The sequence below is a fragment of the Mycteria americana genome, chromosome 9 (assembly GCF_035582795.1).
Source record: "Mycteria americana isolate JAX WOST 10 ecotype Jacksonville Zoo and Gardens chromosome 9, USCA_MyAme_1.0, whole genome shotgun sequence".
In the NCBI taxonomy this organism is placed as follows: domain Eukaryota; kingdom Metazoa; phylum Chordata; class Aves; order Ciconiiformes; family Ciconiidae; genus Mycteria; species Mycteria americana.
Window position 1 is genome coordinate 15,155,325 of NC_134373.1, and position 25,939 is coordinate 15,181,263.

Below are 25,939 nucleotides of genomic sequence, written 5' to 3' on the forward strand. Positions count from 1 at the left end.
CTGGCTCGTCTACAATACAGCACGCTAAGAACCACCAATAGCCTCCTAAAGGTAACATTAAGTGTTCAGTGCCACAAGCAACCACGTGATCATACAGTCTAATCTCCTCCAGCTGATCATTAAATTTCATTCGCATACCCTATATTAATTGCAAAGATCTACTTAAATGGAAACATTTTAATCCTCAATAGAGTAAACAGGTACCAGAGGCAGGGGTGATAGCAACCAGAGTGCCTACAGCACCGAAGGCTCCAGCAATAGCAACGACATGGCCTGAAGAGCTTTGTCTAATCTCCGATGATTCCAGAGATGCAAAACCAACCAATAACCACAGAAGAAATCCAAACACTTGCATGCTGGGCAGGGAGGACGGTGAGCTTTTGACCACTGCAGGCAATGGCTGAAGCTGTGAAGCAAAGATTTTATCGCAGCTAGTATTTTTCAGCAACTGCAAATGTTACTAGACTGTTTACAGTAACACGAGCAATCCTGCTCTCCCCAAAGCTTGTAAAGGAAGCAGATAAGCAAGGGAAGAGAAGGCAAAAGTCTGAGCGTGGGAGTGGGTCATGTATTACTCAGAAATATTCCCCACAAAGCCTCCCCCACCGACACACACTTGTTTTTAGCCTGAAACCTTGAATCTTTTCTGACATATGGGAATGAATTTCAAAGGCACAAAAAGACATTTTGTCTGCCAAATGTCTTCTGCCTCAGCTACAAGTTTGGTGTAAAAGTATAAACTGCTTTCTTTTTAAATAACATAAACATTATTTTGAGTCCAAGTGAAATAATTTTTCCACTACTTTATGAGAGTATCAGTTGTTTCCTACATTATAATGAGAATGGGTGGTGTTTTGCTTTTTGAAATGCCGTACCTCAACATGACACCAAAGCCTTTCTTCTTTTTCTTTTCTGGATCTTCATTTTCTTCCTTCCTTTTCTTCTCTTTGATTTTAGATTTGCCCTTTTCCTTTTTCTTCTCTTTCTCTCTATTTTTTTTGTCTTTTTTTGCTTTGGTTTCTGCATCTTCTATTTCAGGGTTCCCTGGAGAGGCCGATTCCATGTTCTGAGCTTCTTGACCAGAGTGAGAGCTCTTATCAGAGAAACCATCTGCACAGAATGAGAAAGAAGCAGTGAGGATGGCTAGGGGCCACCAAAATGCAAACACACAAAATACAGTGTGAGCACTCTGAGTGTCTACAGAGTGCTCAAATGATTCACCACACTTACTCATTTAATTGAATAATTTAAAAAGCAGACTAAACATATCTAGTTAATTCAAGCAGATTTCTATTGTAAATTGAAGACAGAGTTATTTTAGTGACTTGTTTTCTAGTTATTATTCCTGATACAAAAATCCTGACACGGTAGAACAAGATTCTATTTGAGATCTAGCTTGTTAATCTCCATCAGCTCGAGAAAACTGACATACTGGGATGCAAATGCTGAGAGCTTACTTCAACAAGAGATTCTGGCGACTGACACGACCAACCTACGTAACAAAACGATTTCATTCAGTCCCTGGAATCTTTCTATTTTAATGGCTGACCAAGAAATACATAAACTGTTCTGTCTGGTTGGAGAAGAGCCATGTTGTTTCTATTTGGGGGGCTCAGGATCCAAGCACAGTTTCATGCTTCATGCTAAAGGAGACATATGTCCAGACTGGGGTCTATAAGCCCATGGTGACAGAATGAGCAGCAGGGTGCTATCAATACACTCTGCCTTGTCTATAACAGGAAACAAATTTCCTGGTTGGAGAAGGGGGAATTGTAGACAGCTCTGTAAAACAAGCAAGATAATTTTTAATGTAATCTGAAGAAGGCAGCTGCTTCTTGAAGTTGAAAGATATAATTATTTAAGGATTGAGTTCTAAATCCTCCAACCCACCCCCGCCCCAACTGAGATCAGTGAAAGACTTTACACTAAACCCAGTCAAGGTTGGATGGGGTACTGCAAAGACAGCTCTATTCAGTGGAAGACATGAGCACCTTTCAAAATGTGATCAACTTCAATTGGACTAAATCACTTGCTTATGTGCTTTACTGAGTTAGCCCTCGGCAGTGCTAAGTGAAGGTGGCTCCCTCAATAAGTGCCATCAGCAACATACCCTCTTCTCCATCTTCAGGTCCATCGTAAGACTTGTCAATGGCAGCTCGGAAACTCTCATTACATCCCCGACCACGGACCACGTGAGGCCTGGGTCTGTGAAAAGGGAGTTCGTTCTTCCTAACTTCAGCCACAGCAGTCTGAAGACTCTCAAGAGAACTGGACTTCTTCAATCCCAGTGTAGGACCGAAATCTTTGCCAGAAGAGTCTGGAAAACAAACAGTTAAGTTTTTATACCTAAAACCACACAGAGGAATGAAACTAGTGAGACAGATACATTTAATTGTGTACTTTATTACTTGGGGCCTTTGAAATCCTATGCAATCAATATAATTTGTTCTAAAAATAACATCAAGTTAAACCTAGTTCAGTAGACATCCCCGTTCAGACTTGGAGGGAATGGCACATAATTTACAGACCTGACAACAGTGATGGGCAATAGCTGGCTCGCTCTGTCACTTTAAATCCTGCACCAGTGATAAGGATGGGGTTGGTTCTTCCTCCTTTGACAGCAACGTCCAACTGGACACTGCTAACAGTCTCAAGGAGAACATTATCCCTGGACTTACAAAAACAAACACTGCTACACAACAAGAGGTTTGGTTTTTAGAATGAGTCAGGTTGTACAAATGGTTGGTATTTTCAAACACATTCCTCCTGTGAGAAGATATTATTAGTTCTCTCACAGTCTTATCCAACCTTTTTCTTCAAGCTGAAACTGGTGCTATGATATCAACATACACAGAAGGTTTTTCAAGAAACTAATATTTCCAGCAAAGTACAGCTTAACATAAATGATGTTGCTGCCTCTTTCATTGTTTATAGGCATAAGAAAGCACTTCATACAAAAAAAAGCAAATACCTTCCCAAGTCTCCCAAACCTTTCCTCTCTTTGAATGCTTGACTATCTGACCTTAGAAAGCCTTTATTTTGTGGCAGCATTAGTGTTAATTAGTATTAATATAATGATAGTAGAATAGGTAAAGAAAAAAATCAGTGAATACATGCATACCAATCAATGAAGAAATTCACAGCTTAATTTAAAAACGTTTCTAGCATCTCCTTAGGTTTTATATGGCAGAACAGTAAATGTGACATACGGACACTGAGGAAGAGACTTTGCCTTGCAACATGCCTTCTGTCTGAGAACGCAAACGCTTTTGTTTTCAACTTTTAGGTAATACTAATGCAAGCAACAGGAGAATATAAGAACAGAAGACCTTCACATACATGTCCATATACTGTCACTCCTGAAGAGATTCAAGGATCACAGAAAAGACAGATATGTTAGTACTATATGCTGTGATTTTGGCAATCCTACAGTGCACCTATTTCTGAACTAAAACAGTGTGGTCAGTGAATTCTTAACAGCTAAGACCTGGCACCAAATAGAGACTCACCAGTAGTGTCCACATAAAGCAATTTACACTTCCATTACCTCCAGACTGATATGTAGCTGAAAATAAAGGGGGGGGGGGGGGGGGCGGGCGGTGAGGAGACAAGCAACTTTAAGGGAAGCCTGGTTGCTGGCCACACAGTGCAACCTTCTTTTGTTCACTAATTGCCATTCTGGAGACTACCATTATTGACAAATTCGCAAGTGCAAAAATGGAGTTAGAGCAATGACTTGCACACAACATAAAGGTGCTTAAAATCACTAAAAACTTGGGCATTAGTAAGGGGTACTGTGGTGCCTACCTCAGGCTGAGAAGGAGCAAAACCAAGGGAAGCATAATCACTGTAGAAGGCGGCAAAGTGAAAGCCACTCTGATCGGCGGAGAAAAAGCTTTCCTGTTTTTCAGTCAGAAGACAGCTTTCGCAGGAGACCGGGCACAGCGGTAAATCTGGCAAAGCGTGGCAGGCTGCAGCGGCCCAGGGAAAGCCGAGCTCCCGGCCAGGCTGGGTCCCAGGCCTAAGCCGACGGCTGCCTGGACGGAGGTGGGCAGAGGCATGCCAGGGGCTACGACTCCCAGCTCGGTGGGCAGCGGCACCCAGTGCACTGCGCAGGGTGCACTGCACCGGGTGCACTGCACCAGGCTGCCTGCGCAGCCTCCGAGGAGCCGCATCCGCTGGGGGACGGTTTCAGGGCGAGCCCAGCACCTGCAAGGAAGCCACGGCCACTGCCCCAGCTCCCGAAGCGGGCAGCGCGGTCCCTGCGAGGGGCCACCGCTCCGCAAGCCGCGGGGCGCCGGGGGGGTTTGCAGCCAGCACTGATCTCCAGGCTGCTGCAGCTGCCCAGCTACCTGACACAGCTGTGTCAAAAGCCAGTGCAAAGGTGTTTATATACAAGCTGTCCTACATTAAATTAGTGCCCTACGCTGGATTACCTGGAAAAAAAAGTCTCGGGTTAAATGCCGGTTAGAGCCTGTCTTACATAAAACTAAAACAATTACTCAGACTGGAAGACTACTCTCAATGTATGAAGGCCGCTCCGAAGAAAATCCAAGCCGACACCAAGGTTTGGAGCGACACACTCAAAGGTTCTGTGTTCCAGAAAGCGAGCTGTCTGCTCAGCCTCGCTGCCCTTCGCCCTGCACGCACCGGGATGCTTCAGGCACCTGGTCACACGCTATCTAGTTCAGTCGGCGTCTCCAAGAAAAGGTTCTTTGTCCAATACTCGCCTTAAACAATTGCATGGGAAACTCAGTGTTATTGGCAAAGTATGTTCCTTTCTGTATAAATAGTCTTTATTCTGCTATTCTGTCCTAACATGAAAGTCCCCCTGAGGAATTAATTTTAGTAATAACCAGCAATAACTTCCTGGTTTTTGATATTTTAAAGAGAAAACTTACAGCGACTTCATGTAGTATTTTCAGTTTGCTACTAAAAAGAGGAAAAAAGAAATTAAATGGAGCACTCTTTAGCTACCAAGTAAATTCAGAACACCACTACCTTGGAAAACTGCTTTTTTTTTTCCTAATGTCCCCAAAAGAAATAGAATTGGCTTATGGTCACATCACTGCCTAACATCATCAAATAAGCGTTACCTTAAAGGACAGTATAAAATGGCAAAGATTAACTGTATTTCTCCCTCACTGGCAAAGAAAGTTAAATTTCATCTATGATCTGCCTGTGTTCTACCATGTAAAAGGTGTCCTCATTTATTTAAAAACTTACTGAGAACCTTTAGTCACAGATTAGTATTCAGCATTTAGTTGCCCCTTTCTAAGATTGCAATAATTTAGGCTGAAATTTCATTGGCGATGCTGGAAGTTTCTCACTATTACCATGAAAATCCACCTGTGAAGCAGCATCTGAACCCAGGTGAAAAATAACTGAATTTTTTCTTATTGATGACAGGAGTAGCAATCCAACCTCATTAAGAAGGGGAACATTCAGTCAAGGAGCTTACATCCTTGGACATCCTCACCAGGGTTTTCAGCGAGAACTTTGTATTTTTGCAATTCAGCTTTTATTCCTTTTTCTTTCATAGTAAAGCTGCAGCAATCACAGATTAGTGCACACCTAAAGACACGGGAGCTGTGGAGCTTCCCTAGGCAGGGAGACCAGTCCCCTTGCTTGCTTGCTTTCACAGCCAGCATCTACTGGATGCGTTACAGAGAAACGCACAAGACTCCGTAATGAACACGTACCAGATCCCAACGAGGGAAATTTCCCTCCCCTGTCCTCTCCAGTACCTCTTCCATTTCTGCAGATCTTTAGGACTGCCATAAGCCTGAAAACATGATTTTTTCCTCGTGGGTGGAAAAAAAAACCAACCCTCAACAAATAAACAACAAAAACCCCCTCTCATCTTTTACAAGTTATTAACAGGCATTTCTGGGGGTGTGTGGTGTGTGTACACATCTAGCCCTACCCAGATTTTGAATACAAAAATATAGTTTGGCAATGAGAAATTTAATTGTTCACTGTATAAAAATGTTTCTTTTTATGGATTTTAAATTCTTGAGCCCTCATTTTACTGTTTCTTGTAGTACAATTATAAAAAGACAACTAAAGCATCCACTTTACTTTTTTTAATAAATGGTGAATAATTTACGCATCTCTACTGAATTTATGAGAGAAAACAACAACTGACATCAGTACCTGCCTACAATGGGCAGAAACCAAGTTGCTGGTTCTTAGATCACATCTGTAACTGATCACCCTTTAACTGAAAGATGGTATTACACATACCTTAATTTTCTGCTCAATGCCAACATGGCTACCACAGATTTTTTTTCTTAATGTACTAGTAAAAGTAAACCTGCTTTCTGTTCTTTTATTACTGTTATTATTAGTTTCATGTATTTCCCACATCTGCACATTCCTTTCTTTTTTTATAGCTTAGCAGAAGGAAACACGCCAAAAGCAAGATGTCAGTCATGAAAATCAAAGGGAAACAAATGACACGGCGTTGTGGGCAATGTAAGCCATCCGAAAGGCACGTGTAGAGACAGTGGAATTGAAGAGAAGGCATGAATCACTGCTGCTCTAAATGAAATACAACTCCTAAGACACCCTAAACAGCAAACATTTTATATATTTATCATCAAGTTTACTTTTTAGATAATGATTTTTCTTGAAAACCAAACTATATGAATATGCCTAAAGGATAATATTTAGAGGAACGTATTTGTGTGAGCTAGACTAATTTACTATTTATGTTTTGAAAGATATACTGAGGTAAAAAACAGTTATGAAGAAAAAAAGAAGGGAAGGTGTCACCAAGACTGAGAAACTAGAATAAACACAAAGTTGTAACAGATTATAAATAGTCTGGCTCTGTATTTATCGGAGCCCTAAACACGCACATTCCTGGTTCCTACTGCATTGCACATGATGGAGGTGCGGGTGTTACTAGGGAAGAGAAATCGGTTATGGAAACAATGAGTCTTCTACCCTGCGGGTATGCTGGAGATATCACCTGAGTGCTGCTAGCAGGCCAACAACTGTTTGTTCAAACACCGAGGCTGACTTCTTTTGTGGTGGGACTCGGAGTGAGATATGCCAACAGCTTCTCAGGAAGCAGCTACAGCTCAACATACACCTTGGGTAACACTCATGATGCCCAACCCAGCCTCACTGAACTTGAGCCTACCCCAACCTAACTGATCTAACTGCTCGCTCTGCAGTTATCTCTTCTTTAAAGGAATTGGGCCATGTTTAAAATATCTATTGATACATGTATGTTCCCATGATTTTCAAAATACAGTCAATTCAGAGATCACATATATGTTTGTGGTTTTTTACACAAATTAATGTATTGCGAACCTTACATTGCCCCTGCAGAGGTGAGGATAGCAAGCATGGTTTCAGAAACACCCCAACTTTTGTTCAGGAAGGAAAAAGCAGGTTTTCTGTTGTACAGACTCAAATGATATAGGTATCAGGCTGGTAAAATAGGCCCCTCAACAAAATTTAGTCAAAATATATCCCTGCTGTAGGGAAACCTATATGAGAATGAACCAAATCTGTTACTCAAGTGAAAGATGTGCAAAGATACAAAAGGCAACAGACAGCCAGTCAGACTTGACTGCTTTACTCTCCCCTTATCTTCTTTTGGAAATTTACTTCTAAATAAGTTGGTATATAAAGTGAAAACTGTGACTGTCTCTTTTAATAAGCTTAAGGTCAAAAGATAAAACATTTGTCATTATTACCAACCTCCATGTGCCATAAACATCAGAGAATTAGGTAGACAGACATGGTTCTTACCCACAGGGCTGCAACATCATATTGTGACTTAAATTAATTCATGTTCAATTCTTTCTGAACCATTTTGTTTAATGTAGTTTCATTTATTTCTGGTAGGATTCACAGTATGCACAACTGCAAAGGGTTTTTTCCTCTCACTTCTATTTTTATATTCAGATACTTCCTCAATCATCAATCGATTCAATACAGAGAATGATTTCAGAAGGAGGAATTTGAAAGTCATTACATCATTTAGCTTGTGATTTTCAAATGAAGAGCTTTAATAGGACATTTTTGCAGAATAACCTTAGATCATACTGTAGCCTTTTCTTCAACACTAGTTTATACAGGTAGCATAGAAAAGATTAGGAAGGGCTTGATAAAGCAAGAGAAAAATCACTATCTTGCACTCGCATATTAAAGACAACATGTATCATTTTGCTCATTTTATACCTCAAACCAAGCATTCCAAATTAGAAGCAGGAATACTGAACACAGAACAACCCCACACCTGACAGAAAAAAAAAATAAAAAATCTAAGAATGAGAAATCAAAGCATGGAGAATTTAACAAGTTCTCTGATTAAAAGAGCCAGCTACAGTCTTCAGATTTACAGATATTTCAATCTATTTTACGACATATAATGATTGCAATTTAGCCCATATTTGCACAAACTGCAATTTCAACTACGAATAATGGCAGTTCACAATTTGTAGCCCAGAAGGTACACTGAGCTTTAGCCAACCGAAAAGGAAAGGCTTGGAATAAAGCAGCCATTAAGCAAGATGCAAAAATGCACTACTGTCATCTTAGAAACATATGCTGGTGTGACCGTTTTCTATACTCTTATCACTAGCAAACAACAACACTGCAAAATAACATGTTACTATTTCAAAAAGAATAATATGTACAGCACTAAACGTCTCAAAAATGCTAATAAGTTTCACAGTGCAACAATATTAAAGCTAAGAATTAGGAGCAAAAGAAGAAAGAGGTTCAAGCAAAAGCACTCAGAGAAAGGGCATATGCATTTGCTAGGTTAGCGCTGAATGTTGGACAAAATGCAGCCAAGCCTGTCTTTGCACAAAAGAATGTCTGATGTTATCTGTTGAAATAATTAGTTTTCTTCATTTGGTGACACAAGTTTAACCCCTCACATAAACCTTCCACATCACAGTATAGCTCTGCATCCGGTGAGAAGCTTCCCCGGGCATCTGAATCCCTGCTCCTCCAGCAGGCTAGTGTTCTCCCTCTAGTTGGTGCAAACTGAAGCACTTGCCCTTCAAACAGGTGCCGGTATAAATTAAGCTACCGGACCTTCTACAAAGCAGGAGCTTGCTCCTCAAGGATATTTATGTATATCAAATTGATTTTAGATATAGCTGTTACAACCTGCTAGAGGAAAACAGCTATAGGAGCAGCAATGCAGACAGGAAAAAGTCCAGTTTTTAGAAAATATGATTCCCCAGTGATTTCAGGCACCTTGTAAACTGATCAGTCTGGAATTGAGTAGTAGTAAAAAAATTCCTGTGCCCTGCGATTGCTTTACTGCTACTTCCACGCCCACCCTCTGATAAGGTCAAACACTTCAATCCAGCTTTAAAAGATTGGGAAACGTGACACTTTCTGAGATTAATTGATATAAATTACACTTCTCAAACTAAACCAACATTTTTGTTCCCAGGCCAAAGTTTAACATGAAGTGAGAGTCCCTGCACTAATATTTAAACAAAGTCACTTTTAATGGTCTGAGGCTAACATCTAGAGTGTACCTTTGACCTGTGGGACAGAGGAGGAAACTTCTTCAGTAGCAGAGCAGAAGCAAGCAAGCCAATACTTACATTAAATTCATGGTTATGACCTATCTATTTCGTTAAGCCTTACGCCTATTTTGAAATAAGCTGCTGAATTATTACTCAATCTTAGTCATCAAGCCTGAAATCATATTTTAAAAAATGACTAATTTCAATCAGAAGTAACAAATTAAAAGGATGCAAAAAGTTCATATTAAGCTTTCTGTTTTCTTCGTTAATTCAAAGCTTTTTTTGAGTTCTTTACATGTGAATGCAGAAAGAAATTCTCTCATATCAATCATTTAATTCACAATTATTTTCTTTTTTAAAAAGTGGTATGTCATTTTTATGCCTCGAGTTTTGGCCTGGACACATTTTTACAAACACTCATACAAGCTGCATGTTAAAGATTGCTTTAAGCGTCATTCGAGGATTAATTTAGGCTATTGCAACAACAAGGAAGATGATTATTGTAAAAGAAAAGCCAAGCCAAGGCAACAAAGAAAAATGCATTTCAATTTCACCAATTTAACTTGCAATTAAAAAATAAATTCTATAAAACACTTCCTTTGTGTGTGTTTTTCCTTATCTGTGAACATTAAGACCAGAAAAAAAAGCTAGATTTTTAACAGAATAACCTGGAAAAAGGATACCTTTTGCTAATAACGGCATTGCTTTTGTACACCTGCCCACACTCTGATCAGTGAATCCTACATGCTTGAGATATTTATGAGCTCTCTTTATTGCTACCCCCCCCCCCCCCAAGTGCCCAACAGCCGCTCTAATTTAAGATGCTCTAAATATTGTTGCCATGGGTGACACATGAACATGGAGTAAAGCAAAGCTCTGCTAATAAAAAGGCTTTCACAGCATTTCAGTCCTTGCTCATAAGTAAAGTTAAAATTTATGGCTTTTAAAATACTGGATCTGAGAGAGGTCAGGTTAAATGGCTGCTAGTAATAAAAGGAATCAATATGCCACAGCATCTGAAGCAGCCAGCAAACTAAATAAACACTTCATCCAAATCCACTTGGCCCTGAATTAAAAGAACATAAAATACTGTATTTATTTTGTTTGCCCTCCACCAGTCCGTGGTTTGCATCACTACATCCGCTAGAATTCGACACAGAGCAAGCAACAAACATACGTTGGCCAAGTAGCAATTAAACTGTATGTCAAGGCTAGGAGCAATTAACTGGGCATTAACCTTATCAGGGAACCGCTTCTGGATTAGCCAACTACAAACAGGCAAACATCTCAGTCTGGGAAGACTCTGCAACGTGTATTTACAAAGGCTTCAGAGGACTCAGACTTTCTGTCTCAGGCACATACAGAGTAAATGAGCCGTTCCCAGTAATAACCCTTTATTCATAAACCCTGAACAAAACCAGAATCACCTTTTCCAGTGATTAGTGTGTCCTATTAGCATAGAAATGCAAGACACTTTGTTCCTTACAGCACTTTAAAATAAAGCAGGCCAAAAGAAGTAGTGAACTCACATCTTTTGCTCCTAATCTACATTTGGTTCAGTTTATAGGTTGATCTCCAGAAGATGTTATGAAAACCTATTTTCTTCTGTTTATTTGTACATGTTTAAATAGAAAGTGCATAGGTTAATTTTCAGTTTAAGAAATTGATGCACATTTTGCTTGAAGTTGCCAGCAGATAACCTGTAGAAAGGTACATACACACCTGTAATCAATCTATCTATATATACATATACACACAGAGGCCATTCACAAAGGCATGCATATTTTTGAAATTGCTTTGTTTGTGAGCTTAATAATATTTGTCTTGAAACAGTTTTGAAAAGTTGATGTCAAAATCCAACTCTTGAATGGGAATATGCAGAATTTTATCAAACCTACTATTAACTAAGAGAAACACTTATCTGGCACAGCTCTGACTCAAAATCTCTAAAGAATTTGAAAGGATTATGTAGGTTTTCAGCAAAAGTCCTCAGCAAAGGTTCCTTTTTATTTCCTAGTGAGATTTTTAAGATCATTTGAATGCTTAAAAATTTGATATCAGTATTTTATTATAGATTCCTCACAGCTGAATCCATAGCTGTAGTGATATTGGGTCTTTAACCTAGCTTTATTTTACATCCTTCAACTTCCCCCCCCCCCCCCCCAACTATCCTCTGTACTGAAACTTCTTTGCTCGGTCTCATTCCAGAGATGAGGATTGTTTTTAGAAAAACAAAAAAACCCCAAAGAATACAGCTCCCTCTTGTCATATCTGAATAACTGAGGAGTAGGAAAAGTACATTCTTCCAGCCAGGTAATAGTGTTTTGTTTTTTTTTTTCCCCTATTCACCAATAACTCAAAAAGGAGTGAAAGCAAACCTTTCAAGCTTTGCGTGCGAGTAGGCTGTGAGCTAGGCCCTTCACTACAGCTTTAGGGAAGGAAAGTTTAATTTCCATGTCTAGGTTATTTCCTCTAACATTACTTGGACCTGGGTTGAACTTGGCCATAAACTTGTGCCTAAAGTACAGGAACAGAAATACATATGCACTTCCATAGGTACGTGAGCATACAACGGTATTTCACGTGCACATTTTCAGCAACCACAATGATCCCATCTACTGACACACCAGAAGCTAGAAAGGAATATTCACACATGCTCCTCAGTCTATGTGTTTAAATAAGTTGCAAAGTTTAATAAGAAACTCAAGAAGACAGAAGGTCATGTGAGCACAAAGAACATAAGTCAAATAAAGACTTTAGTATTGAGAACAATTATTTTGTAGGTCTTAAAACATGAAAAGTGTCTTCAGGACTTTCTTCGACAAAACTGAATCCTTGGAAAAATCATGTCCAATTCGTGGAACAAATGGCAAGGAATTTTCCGTCTAAGCAGCTGCAGCCAAGGATTTTGCTAAACTGTTCTGTAGTGTGCAAAGACACAGACTCACGCCCAATGACATCTGGCTGTCTTCTGGGGTTTTAACAGACATGATTCACAACTGGATTACAATCCCAGCCTTGCTTAAAAATAAAGTCAAAATAGTACTTCAGTTATACTGGTTAACCCTGAGACCTAGTCTATACGATTTACCACTTTACACTTTACATTTGTTTGAGCATGTATAGTACAACCCTTCCTTAAGAGGTTTGCAGCTCCCTTGCTAGGTATGTCATGGTGTGTCATTTTAATGAAAAGGTTATTTTTAAAAAGAAGCTGGAAAGGAGAGATCAAATAAAGCTGGTTTTGCAAATCTGTATTTTTGGAAAACTCGTTACATTCCTAGATGTTTAGCAAACATGCACCTAGCCTTTAATATGCCCCATGGAAAGGGGAACCTCCACAGATCTCTAAGTTTTGTTTCCCCTGTAGCAATTGTTAGTACCCTAAAGATGTTACTCTATTAATTAACAAGTTACGTGTTTAGGGTCTTTTCAATATCCAGTTTTGCATTGCTACAATGTGTTTAAATGGCAAATTAGAAAAACTAATGGAATTTCTGCATGGAACAACTTAGAATATGATTTAACTGTAGTAGCAAATGAATACAAACTTTTCTTGAGATTTTCTTACCCATTTTTCTTGCCTATGTACAAATTACGTTACCTTGTTCCCTTTCACTTGCCCAATAAATGGAGAGTAGATACAAATATGCTCCCAAACATAATATGTTACCAGACTGCAGAAATGTAGGGTCAAAAGGGAAGAAACGGTCGTTCCAATTCTTCTTGGCGACATCCCTCATCAACCAATGGGGACATTTCTAAAGAAGTTAGTCAAAGCACTATCCTAAATTATGATCAAGAATTCCAAATTTCTCCAGGCTTAACAGGATGGTAAGCAGCAGCCACAGTGATACTGCAACCAAGGTAACTTGATACAGGTTAAGCACAATCAAATGACATTTTAATACAGACAAATCCAAGATGGCTTATTGTAGAAAAAAAAAAAAAAGGTTTCCTCTAAGCTGGACTCAATATTATTGGAAAACACATGATTCTGCTCAGTGACTCCATACACTCTTGAAGCATGAACCAGAGTTTAGCTACGAGTAGATCAGGATGCACTTGGATAATCAGACTTTTAATCAACTGTATTGGAAAACTCACATAGTACCATGGATCAGGTACAAAACTCTTTTATATTTGGCTTATTTAATACTAACAGGATAGCACATCGATCTCTCTTTGCTCTCAAAATCCAGATATTGTCCATAAACACACAGTTTACTTACACACGAAGGGAAATATATTTGGCTCTATATACAGACAGTCATACAACATAAAGGTATAAAACTTCATTCTTTGCAATCATGTCGCTTCTCAGCTGCACTTCTAAATGCTATGAAAATATAAAAATTAGATAGTACTTGTGTTACTAGCCCTTCAGTAGATTCTTAAAACTAAATAATGAGTATCACTAATATTCTTGAAATTATAAGCTTTTGCTCCAACTACAATAAAAGCCAGGCTCATAAACATTAAGAATGCAGAAACATTTTGAACAGTTTCAAGGATATTAAGTAGCTCTGCCAAATTTCTCTAGCAATATCAGAACATCTTATTTTGCCTTTTTACAGTGGCTAGTGCTGCAGTTTAACTTTTTCAGGTTGGCCAACTGTATAACAAAATAGCTCTCGTGTTCAATCATTACCTTACATAAAAAACTTTTAGCATCTATACGATTATACTAACTTTTTGTTTCTTCTGTATCAAAAGTGAACATTTGCATCTGTATTCTGCCCTGTATCCTATTTTTTTGTGAAATATTTTTGCCTTCTTTAGTCTTTCTGACTCTGGACCAGTATTTCCTCCGCTTTAAGAGGGAAATTTGGTTTACCTGTGAAGCGTATGCCATTCCATTTCCTCAAGAAGATAATGCAAAACAAGCCATACCGTGATTGGGTATAGACTTATGGCAATCAATTACTTCAATATTTATATAATTCGTAAAACTTCATGCATATTATCACACAATTAATCAGAGCTGCTTGGCAGCTTCTTCCCCCAACCTTTAATGAGTATGTCAATCCTCATATTGGATAGTGATACATACTAAGGAATTTACTTCACAGCAGAAAACTAAAATCAGATTTTGAAACACGGAGGTTAATGTCATTAAAATAAAAAATGTAATGGTTCTTCTACCATATGCTTAATTGGCCCCCCTGCGAAAAAGCAGTCCCACAGGAAGGAGCAGGAAGCTACTAGTTGGGTTCATATCTTGCTGTAAGAGAAAAAGAAAGTAGCTGGTAATCAATCATAATTTCTCTTCACAGCAACAAACCTGATAAACATTTATGTGAATAATTTTTTTTGTTGCGGATACTACGAGTTTACATGTGTTCAAAGGGAAGCAAGAAAACTCAAGAGAACCAAAATCTGTTGAAGATTAGCAGATAAATAGAAACTATTCTTGCCTTCAATCTTTAAGTCCCTGAATATTTCAAGGCAAGGAGAGCTCTTGGAGAAATAAGATATAAGCTTGTCATATCTTTGTATTTCTTGTTAGGCATTAGTATTGCCTGGTGGTATCAGAAAGAGGACATGGGCTATATAGACTTTTTGTCTGATCCAGTGTGACCACTGTTATCTTCTTAGGATGTGTTACAGATGAAAGGTGTCCAGAACAACAAACAAACAAAGCAACCAACCCAAAAATAAAGATGACACTGTTTCCTGTTCCTATCAATTTTTCATTACTTGCATTATGAAAGCACACAGAACCTCTCTAATTATAGGCCAAAACCTCACTGCACCTGGTGTTAAACCAACTCAAAACAGAATAATATTCAGTACCTCTAATAATTTTTGATCAAGCCTACCTGGTATTTCTGCAATACTGGCTCTCTTTCGAGTGGCAAGACTATAGATCTCTGTTTCTGCACTGATTTATTTAAGATTTGTCAACACTTTGTAAAGTACAGTTCATCTCCTGCTACATTCCCTTTATGCTCCTATGCCTCAGATGTTTTCTATTTTAAGCAGAAAAAACATGTTTTGGCAAATATTAATTTACTCAGATTTCACATTCAGATGGAACCTGAATTGTTAAGATACGTACAGTATTTCAAATGAAAGTTGCAAGCATCAGCCCATAACACAGCTAATAACAAGTTCCTTCCTCACCTTTTAAGGACAACATTAGTGGTTCATTTCTTCTGAACAGCAGTATAGAAGAGCTGAGCACAGAAATTCCTGATGTTCTCTCAAACTGTTTTTGCTATTTGTTTATTTCAAGTCACTTCTGACAGAATGGTTCCTTCTTGCTTAGGTGCTGTTCACAGAATGGGTTAATTTTTCTCCAAATAGATTATTAAAAAGCCCCAACAACCCTTATATCTGTTTTAGCGCAGAAGCCCTCTGATTTGGAGTTGGTATTTTGTGACAGCTTTAATACAGTCTTACTGCTGACTCTGTCATTCTTCCATGTCTGTACTCTTAACTCTTAGAAGACTTAAATGATATTCCCGTATGCTAAAGCACATTACAAACATACTACCTTCTAGTTCATTCAGTTTGATCTAAAACAGCTACCTTTAGTAAGACCTAATATTGATACTGCCTTATACCATATGACTTAAATTTTAATCACTAGGTTTTCTTAGTCTGATTAAGCAATTAGACTGCTTAACTGAAAACTACAGGCAATTGATTTACATGAAGGTACTAAGAAATTCTATTTGAAGTTTAAGAACAATTCCCTACCAAAGATAACAAACACATGAAAGCTCAAACTGCAAAAGCATATTTCGGTATTAGTTGTTCTAGTATTGTTGGCCTTTTCGTTGTTTATTGATTCTATCTACTCAAGCAGTCATTCCTGGTTTCCATTTTCTAAAAATCACTAACAAAACAGGCACTCTGTTCTGCTAATGCAAATTACAGTGCAAGTGAAGACTCTTCATACACTGTAAGTGTAACTCATCATTAAACTGGGAGAAGAATTACTGCCTCTGCTTCTTTAGCTATAAAAACTTCCTTAAAAATGTCTAAGTTCCCTTCTTTCAGTTTGCATCATAAAGTATTTGATGTAAGAAGACAGAAGATAGAAGGAAAGAGGTGGAGCTTTTAATGCCAAGTCATGTAGGTCTGAAGGAGTTCCTGTTGCAGAAACGTTGTCGCTGAGGTTTGAGGAACACTGAAGCGAGCAGGACTACCTGCAAGGTAAGTAACTGCTCAAAACAAACAAGGGCAGAGTTCGCTCTCCATTCCATCATTTCACTGTTTCTTTTACCCCAGGTGAGTATCAGAAGATTCTTGCATCTCCAGTTGAAATTAAGTACTAAACATACAAAAGGCTCTCAAGAACCTAGCCGAGACTCCCCTAAAAAAACCAAAAAACCAAGCCAACCAACAACCCAAAAACACATGGAAAGAGGGTTGTGTTGGTCTGCATATACGGTGCTAGGAAGCTGGGAGTTTTCTCATCAAACAGAAGCGAACATGTTATTTTGGCTTGAAGCAATCAAGTACATATCCACATCTCTTGTCACTAATAACATTCACTACCTACACGTACTTTCTCTGTTGCTGCGGTGTCTTGCAGGGTGAAGGAGCAGTATAAAAGACAGGTAAGCTAATCACAGACACATACCACTGTGCTGCCTGGTGAGTGCTCAGGTCAGAATTTTAAAAGATTACTTGTGGGCTCTTCCACGAAGGGAAGAAGAAGGGTAGAAAACGAAAAGGGAAACTAGGCAAGCAGAGAGTCTATATAGGGATCGGATTTTATAAAATATTAAGTACTTGCTCTCAGAAAATGAATGCTTTCAGATTTCAGCTTCAATCTTGTGCCCTGCAACTCATGACCCCCCATTTTATTTACAATAGCTAAGATGCTTAATCTTTTTATACTATCACTCTACATCGTTCCAAATCCAGAGGTTTAGGCCCAGCACTAGCTACCTGCAGTCAAAGCAATTCTTTAAAGCATATGTGGTTTATAGACTACAGCAGGATCTTTCTACATAGTTTGCTATATTAAAGAAAATTTTTATTTGTTTACACATACAGTAATACTGTATCTACTACGTACTAAACAAAATGCATTATTTATTTGCATTTTCCCGTCTGATTTTCTGAAAAGGCTCATGAAATTTTAATGAAAGTGGTTAAAGGAACAGACTATGTATTAAAACTATATACAAAAAATGACCTTAAAAGAGTACTATTAACATTGCAAAGTAAAGAGTTTAGGCTTGGAGAATGCCACAGCAGAGGTGTCCAACATTAACTTATCTCTCTCTACGCACTCATTGTAATAGACTTTCACTTTATGTCCCAAATACATTACGACAATTTTATTTACAAAACCCCAGCTTCCTTCTTTCAGGAAAGATCTACAAATATTTTCTTCCACATGTACAGCAATTACCCCCTTTCTTATTCACCACACACTTTAATAGCTGCTCTGACATCAGCATTAAACAGTCCTTCACGCATCTTTCTCTGAAACACCTTATAAAGTAGTAAGATTTTTTAATAAACACTAATGACGTCATTTTAAGAGAAATGATACTCTCTGAGTCTCAGAGACAAGGAACTGAAACAGAAGGATGAAGATCAATTCAGGGTCCCATTTTAAGATTCTCAAGAGCTGATTCCCCCGCCCTCCACTCCCTCTTCTGAATACTCAAGATCTAGCATTTCGTGGGCTCGCAGCGCTATTGCCACTGCCTTTGGTTGAAGCCTGAATACATTCAGCACTTCTGCAAATCAGCACCCATGCAGGTCAGGCACCAACAGGGTGAAGAACACTCTGTGGCATTGCTGTGGTTTAAAGACACCTCCCCACCCTCAGCAATGCTGAGGTACAGGCACAGCTAGAAAATAATTCAAGCAGCATTTAATGGCTGGAAAACTGAAAAGATGTTTCTTTTTCCCTGAGATCATCTACACCACTAACATCACATCCTCCAACCAGAATGTACCAAACAGCTACACATCTTCAACAATAAATGAGGTGAGGGTTGGGCCTTATACAACAGCTTTCGTTACCCTTAAGCAGATTCCTCTTGTGCTCTGAAAGTAAAGTCTTTGGGAATAATTAGTCTCACACCATCAGCATCCACTAAAAGGGTCTGAGTTGCCTTTGCAGATTTCCTTAGAGCTAGCGTTTCCTACTTCAGACACCTTAAACCTTCAAACTTACGTTCTTTTAATAGAGTTTGTATATACAGTTTCCTAGGTGTGGGGGTTTGGTGTTTTTTTTAGTTTGTTTGGGTTGGTTTGTATTAAAGAAAAGCAGAGTTTTCCACACTGCAATGGTGGCTGCCACCCTTTTCCTTCCCATGTGGTTTCTGGATCCACTGTCCTAGACCAGCACAAGCTCGTCTCCCCCCCTCTCCAGTTAGGTCGCCCTTTCCCACACCGCATCTTCGCACCTCCCCACGTGCCCACTCTTCCTCTCTGCCCCAGCACCCTTTTCTAGCTCCCCTGCCCCCACTAGCTTGCTGTCTTCCCAGCCTCTAGCCATATGTTCTTACCTTTTCCTCTCCTAGGTAAAAACAAATATCAGAGTTATTTTAGGAGACAGTAAAAGAACAACCTCTGTCAAAAAAGCAAATAAAACCCACGCTTCAATTGACACTGGAATGGAAAGTTCTACTTCAAACGGCTCCAGTTTCACAGAATCTGTAATGGGATGTGTCACACATGACACTTAACAGGTGATAACACAGTGACTACTGCACACTACACCCATACTTTATACACAAAAAGGGAAAAGAAAACGCGAACCATGAGTAAAGGAGACCAAAGGTTTTTCCTGAGACTTAATGATTTACCCATATTTCCTACAGGACAGCAGAAAAAGAATGATTGTAAGAAAAAATTTTTCTCCTGTATGTTTTATTTTTTTAATGTATTTGCTCTTTTAATATAAACTCAGACTGAGAATTACCCTTTGTAGCTATTTTGTGATGTGTATTTCAGTAATAAGCAGTGAGTTATTTGATGCAACGGCTGACAAAATTTAGTCCTGAATGTAATGCTCATTCTTTTTCGTACCTTTAAAATTAAAACCAGTGTGCTATTTTTTAGAAAAGAATTAAATTCTAGAAGCTTTGATCGAACAATTTTGTCATTTTGTTTTCAGAATTAAGCATCTGAGCAGATTATAAAGCAATAAAAAAACCAAGAGGCATCTGAATAACTACACTATATTGGATTTCTCTTTTATAACATCTCTGTTTGTCAACAGCAGTATTACAACTGGCAACCAAAAAAACCAACCCCTTTTCTGAATACAGGAATTTATGCCAACTGCAGATAGCAACAAAATTTGTAATTACATGAAAACCCCAAACAAATCAATTGCAGATCCTCTGTTCTGGTCCTACTGCACAGAGAGGCTTGAAAACTGCCATAGCAAGTTAACTGAGGTTTTTGTTTGCAACCTTTGTAAGTGCAATCACCCTTCAGTAGCAGATGCAAACTTCTAGTGCCAAGTTCTAGCTCTGTTCTGTTTGTCCCTCCATTTGCCAGGTCCTGACCACAGCGCTGGAAGGGAACTGATCCCTATTTAAGCTTTCAGTGCCGCAGAGTCAGGGTCTTGCTGCTATAAGGCACTAAGGAAACCATCATTCTGAAATTGGGCAAATCATAGCATTAGGGTCTGCCTCTCTCCAGTGAATTTACTGCTTTGCCCCAAGCCCACTATTCACACTGGACAGAATGTCTCCTTCCTACTCCCTTAGGGGTAAGCAAGCAAGCAAGAAAACAGGAGAAGGAGATGGTCTCCCAGCAAAAATCCCACCAATACTGAAAGGTGCTGTGCAAGCAACTGTGCCCAGGACCTGACTGTGCCCTGCACGCTCTCCTGGCCACAGGGGACAGAGGGGAACCATAAGCAGAACAGCAGGCAGAAGGCTCTGCACGAACTAATACCAGAATGGCCAAAAGAACTCAATGAAATAGATTATGTAGATATAACTGCGCTAAGTCCTTGAAAATCTGGAGGTGAAGCTTTCAGGTCACAGATTTGGTCCCCTCCCAGACAGATATTCAATCCACAAAGGGTTTTTTTTCTGATTTAAGAGCCAGCTTGAAGAGGAGGGAAGGATTAAAGAAAGGATTTTTACAACAGAAGGTGAAGAACCAACGGGGCAAGAATCAGATGTAGAATAGTCTCAGTATAGGTGTCAGACTACTTGTGGGGGGAATCAGCATTTAAGTTTCTTTAAAACAAAACAAAGAAACATAAATAAGCTTGGTGTCATGTCAATAGGGATATTCCGTGCACTCAAAGGGTTAAGATACCAATCATTATGCTTATTACTTGTAAACAAAAATTAAATGCTTGGAAACTACATCAACCACATGCAAGACTAAATTAAGGCCAATGAGAAATTTCATCTATCAAGACGTTAGGCAGACAAAAGGGTAAACACTAGAAAAGCTGATGTTTTGAAAGGGCAGCATGGTGCCATTGCCTGAGGTAGGAGGAAAGTACCTGCTGGTAGTTGATGGTAACTCAAGGAAGTGCTTTCTACTCTTCTATGAAATGCTTTCCATTTGGGTTGCCACTGGTATGTACAGAAAAAACTCTCCCACTTTGCTCTCAGGTCAGAAAAAAGCATTTCAGTAAGACACTTAATTAGGGATGATATTCTGGGTACTTTGAGTGCTGTGTAGGTAAGTGCTAAGTAGCATTGCTGTATTGAAAGACTCACTAAAAATAATGCTGTTTCATGAGACATACAAATAGCAATGTAATTCTTTTCTTCAAAGTTAATTTCTGAACCGTATTGCTCTGCACAGCTTTTATTACCAAAGATGTGTATTAATAAATAGTGCCAGCAACCCATTTTATGTAATAAAATCTTATTCCAAATGTTATGGGAGGCAAACACTGTACAAGATACTATTCCAGAAGTGAGCTGGACTAGAAATACCAATTACTGGTAGCTACCTTCAAAATCCTTCTTATTGACATGGCAACATGATGGGACTTCAAAATAAAAAATGAAGGAGAAGAATCATTCAAAGTGGAGAATTATAAATGCTTCCCTGTCTATATTCAAGCCTCAGAAGGTAATGTAACTGGCAAATACACAGTATTACAAAATAAAAACCCCCACAAAACCAAAAACAATCACAAAACCAAAACAAAACCACAACAGTTAAATCTTCTGCGGGGCTACATCACTTTCAACTTTCAGTTGACTAGCTTAAGAAAAAGAAAAAAGTGTCCCCTTCCCCTCTTCAGCCAGTAGCTCATTTAGTTCAGTGCTCTTCTTTCTACATCTCATGCTTCATACTCCAAAATGTAAGTTAGAGGGCCAGATGTATTATCTGGGAAGTTTTCCAAATTCATTAACTCCTTGGCACCAATGACTTCAGGATAGCCACTGCCAGCACTGAATATTATGCCCAGCAAAAACCAGCTCCTAGAGGGAAAGGATTAATAAAATGAGGCATTCGGCAGTGGCTGTTGGTCTCTTTGGTCACAACAAGCAACTAAAAGAACCACAGTAGCTGCCAACACGGATCACAGCCAACTTCTCAGTACCTAGTACTCTGAAGGTCTTTCCTGAACATCTGCGGATCATTCACCACAAAGCTTGAAAAATGCGCAGATACTGCTTGAAGGAATACAAAACCAGTAGTCAGAGGAAAGACTGGCAGGAAGGCTGTGCCTCCAGTTCTAACTGCAGAGGGTGGTAAATGTTACCCAGGGGCGTTAGAATCACATCGGCACTTTCTCCTCAATTACAGAAGATGCAGTCTGAGGCAACTCATTTTGCCTTCTGAAATGGATGCAGTCTGGCTGTCACCAGCTGAAGGGCTGATGACTGAAGAGCCTTACAAGGCCCTAGAAATGCAGGAGACCTGATGAATCCACTTGCTGTTTTCAGCTTTCTTCTTAGGGCCAAGGGGGGAGTTCCATGAAGGAAACCACTTATTATCAGTCATGCAGGCACTTTCATGAGCCACCTGTTCAGGCACCATCACCAGAGAGGCCCTCTGATTTAAAGATCAACATACAGCAAGAGGTCCCCAGGATTTTAAACATTAACCTTGCTTTGCTGGCTGCTGTGCCTTACTTTGAATCTGCACAGTTTCGATAAAAAGCACACCAAATTCTTTATATTCTTCAAACTTCAAACTTATTGTTTTTTATTCTTTGATTAGGGTTAATGCCAGCTTTCTTGTTTAACATTTTGCCATCTCCAGTCACTTCAAATTTAGTAACGATTCTTACTGGGCATGATACTCCAGGATCCAGAGATGCCAAGATCTCAAGTCCTAATAACCACTTCTGCAGAATCGCAGTATCTATTCTCCTGTGTGAAATTCTGCACTAACACAGTTACACTGCTTCTGCTTTCAGAGAAAGCTTTATTTCTGCCTGATATAGCACTCCTCATATAGACACATCCACCATATTTACAAGCTCTCCTACCCTCATGTCAGAAACAACCTGGAATATGAGGCAGTAGGAAGCTCCAACTCAAAAGCAGAAACTTTCAGCAAAAACATGAAATGCGGCAGGCTCAGCACAGACAGTCACAGGGAAAAGTATCACCAGGTCTGAGGAAGAGAAAGCATGCCCCAAACAGCCTACAACTGATAACTCATGCCAGCACCACACCGTTTACTAGAGAGAGTATTTCAGCGTGCAACAGATACAGACTTCTGCAGGCATGCCTCTCCTTCAGTCCGCTGCAAGCCGACACAGACATTGTATTTACCACAGAAAGATGACCACTTATTTCTAATATTACTTATTTCTAAATACTAGCAGGCCTTATGATAAGCGGATGCATTCATTACAACTATTAAAAGTCTGCACCTCATTTCATACTACTTAAACATTCTGGGGTTTTTAATACTCTCTTCACTGAATTCTGCAGAGAACAATATTCAGCAATAATGACCAGGGGAGAAATAGCAACTATGAAGTGTGAACATCAAAACACCCCCTGCCCAAGCTTCAGTTAATGTAACAACATGCCCAGAACCACTTCAGGAAATTAAAGAGGGGAAAAAAGGAGGTAGAAGAAATATGAATGTATAAGTATCTTGGCTGGAAAAAATTCTTGTCTGTTGGATCTTTTTCTTCCTACTCACTTCTCCTACTTCTGTATCATAAGGGAGATATAACATTGGGTAACTGCTGAGCATGAAATTACCCAGGTCACATTAAACAAAGTTCCTGCCCCTTTCTCTGCTCCTGGAGCGAAGAATTCTCCCCAAGGAAAAAGGCTGTTGATTTGCAATCCCTGGATGCCAACAATTCATACTGGTGATGCATAATTCCCATATTGCTGAGATGTAATGGAAAAGAAGTAAATCTTTCACCTCTATTGTTTATTTTTGAAGACTGCAGTTTGGATATCTGCCAGACCAGGCCTTCTCCTCTGGGAAAAGGCCATCATTACTGCCATGCAGACTCCAAGTTTACTCACATGTAAAAATGAGGCATTCCTGACACCCAGAATCACTTGCTCCAATAAACTTAATGTCGCAGCTTTAGCAGGCATATCCCTTGCTATGCATTCACAGGAGTGCTCTGTACAGTTCCTACCTGCAGGAACTCTTACATTTCATTTCTTGGGGGTCAAATTGAAATATCTATCTTTGGTACACTTTTAGGGCACAAGCTTCCTTCACGGAGAAGTCCAAGTTGTTCAGGACTTTCAGGTAGATGTACGTGCACTTTTGTTCTTAAAGTGGGAACATGGAAAGGGCTTTCCTGTTGAAACTAAGGTTGTTTTGCTACACTTCCGTAGTACAGAAAATTCACATTTGCTGGGTGAAACACAGTGAAATAAAAGCTTCTGCTCAGCTTATGCTTTTACAGGGTCATTTATTCTCTGGTTCAGCAGCTTTCTGCAATCCGATGGATTGAAAGAAACCCTACCCAGTCTCTGTGGTTCCTAAGGAAAATTGTCCTCCTTTCTGTCTGAGCTGCCTGTTCACTCCATCTAGCATATATGAAAGCTTCTCCCTGCTTGTCAGGCTCAGGTGCTCCCAAGGACTGCTCAGTCTTCTCTCCCTCCTTAGGACAGGACCAGACCCAGAGCATAGCAGCCCGAACAAAGCTGAAAGATAGCCATAGCCCTTTAACAGCAAGTAACAGCACACAGTCAAAAATACACAAAACCAAGTTTCACTGGCCATTAAACAAGCCTCTCAAACTCACTTTCAGTTTAGTCTTCAGGACAAGAAATAGAGACTCAAACTTGCTCCCCCACTTCCTTTCTTTCAGCACAAAGACATCTCTGAAGATCTGCAAATCTTCTTTCATCCATGCTTTCTCCCTCAGATGTGTGTGTCTACCCCCTCCACCCCAGTCAACTTCCTTCAGCTCAGGCTGATCCCGGGATCAAAAACTGTCAGTTACAAAATCATTCTTCTCTTCTCCTGAACTTCCTTTTTCTTGCTCCCTTGGCTAAACCAGAAGAATACTATTCTTTTTTGTAGAGTTATTTTTTCTGCTAGGTTACCCTACAACAGCTCATCACGGAATTACAAGAATAATAATGCTGGCATAAAGAGAAAGGGGGCAGAAATGTGTGGCTAGGCATTACAGGTATCACAAGGGTTATCATGGGATCCTCTTCAGGAGACAGGAAAACATTAAATCAACTACGCTATGTTATAAAACCTCAATCACAGATCCTTGAATTTGCATCCACACTGCAGTTGGTCTATGTTCAGCTCTGCTCTAGATCCTAAATCACAAGAACACTGAGGGAAATGGGTTTCTCCTGCAAGTTTGTATTGTTCTCAGCAGATCAGATGTATTCACTTTAATGACTGTAGTTTAAAGAAAGATCAATGGGCACTGCTCTGACATTTTAATATAATGCACACTAAGAGTCAGTCACAGAACACAAAGAATTCATAAAATGAAAGCAAGTAAGTGATTTAAGAGAAGATTCTTGCAATTCAAGGATGAGACAGCAGGGATGCTCTTCTTCAGTTTGCAGAGGTTTACTGACATTTTTTATTCCCTGCTCCTGCCACTGGGAAACTAATTTTATCTATGGCAAGTAAAGTAGTCTTCAAAAAAAAAAAAAAAAATCAACGTAAGTTTGGCATTTCAATTTATTAAGGATATGGTTTGATGTGGCTGATAAGGTGATTTAATAGACAGCTGCCTCTGAAAGCCACACTTCTCATGTCCATCCACTTGCAAGTTTCCTCTCTACTGGCATGCGAACTTGTCTCTCCCTAATGAGTGGTTCAAGGAGATAAGCCCAGCACTATTCACTTCTGTCTGTCTTGTTCTAGATTTTGCTGGTTTAGCGCTCTCAACCATCTCACCAGCTAAGCTGTGAGACTGGAATAAAAGAAGTAATGGGAACCAGGCAGCTGCGGGTAGGAGGTGTGTTGACTAAGACTGCCTCTTTCGGCAGCAGCAAGCTTTTAGGTCAACATCGTAACATCAAACCGCACCCTCAAGTGAGGGATTTTTATCA

At 39.5% G+C, this 25,939-nt stretch overlaps 1 protein-coding gene across 3 annotated transcripts in view; it reads right to left on the reverse strand.

Annotated features, from left to right (window-relative positions):
• PARD3B (par-3 family cell polarity regulator beta) overlaps positions 1-25,939 on the reverse strand; it is a 443,287-nt gene that overhangs the window by 144,404 nt on the left and 272,944 nt on the right. For all 3 annotated transcript variants that reach the window (XR_012777023.1, XM_075511456.1, XM_075511455.1), the window contains 2 exons: positions 2,111-2,317; positions 876-1,110 (listed from right to left, as the gene is read on the reverse strand). Coding sequence is in view for 2 of the 3 variants with exons in the window: in XM_075511456.1 (XP_075367571.1) it covers positions 876-1,110; positions 2,111-2,317 (442 nt within the window). In the remaining variant the exon portion in view is untranslated. The remainder of the gene's footprint in view (positions 1-875; positions 1,111-2,110; positions 2,318-25,939) is intronic.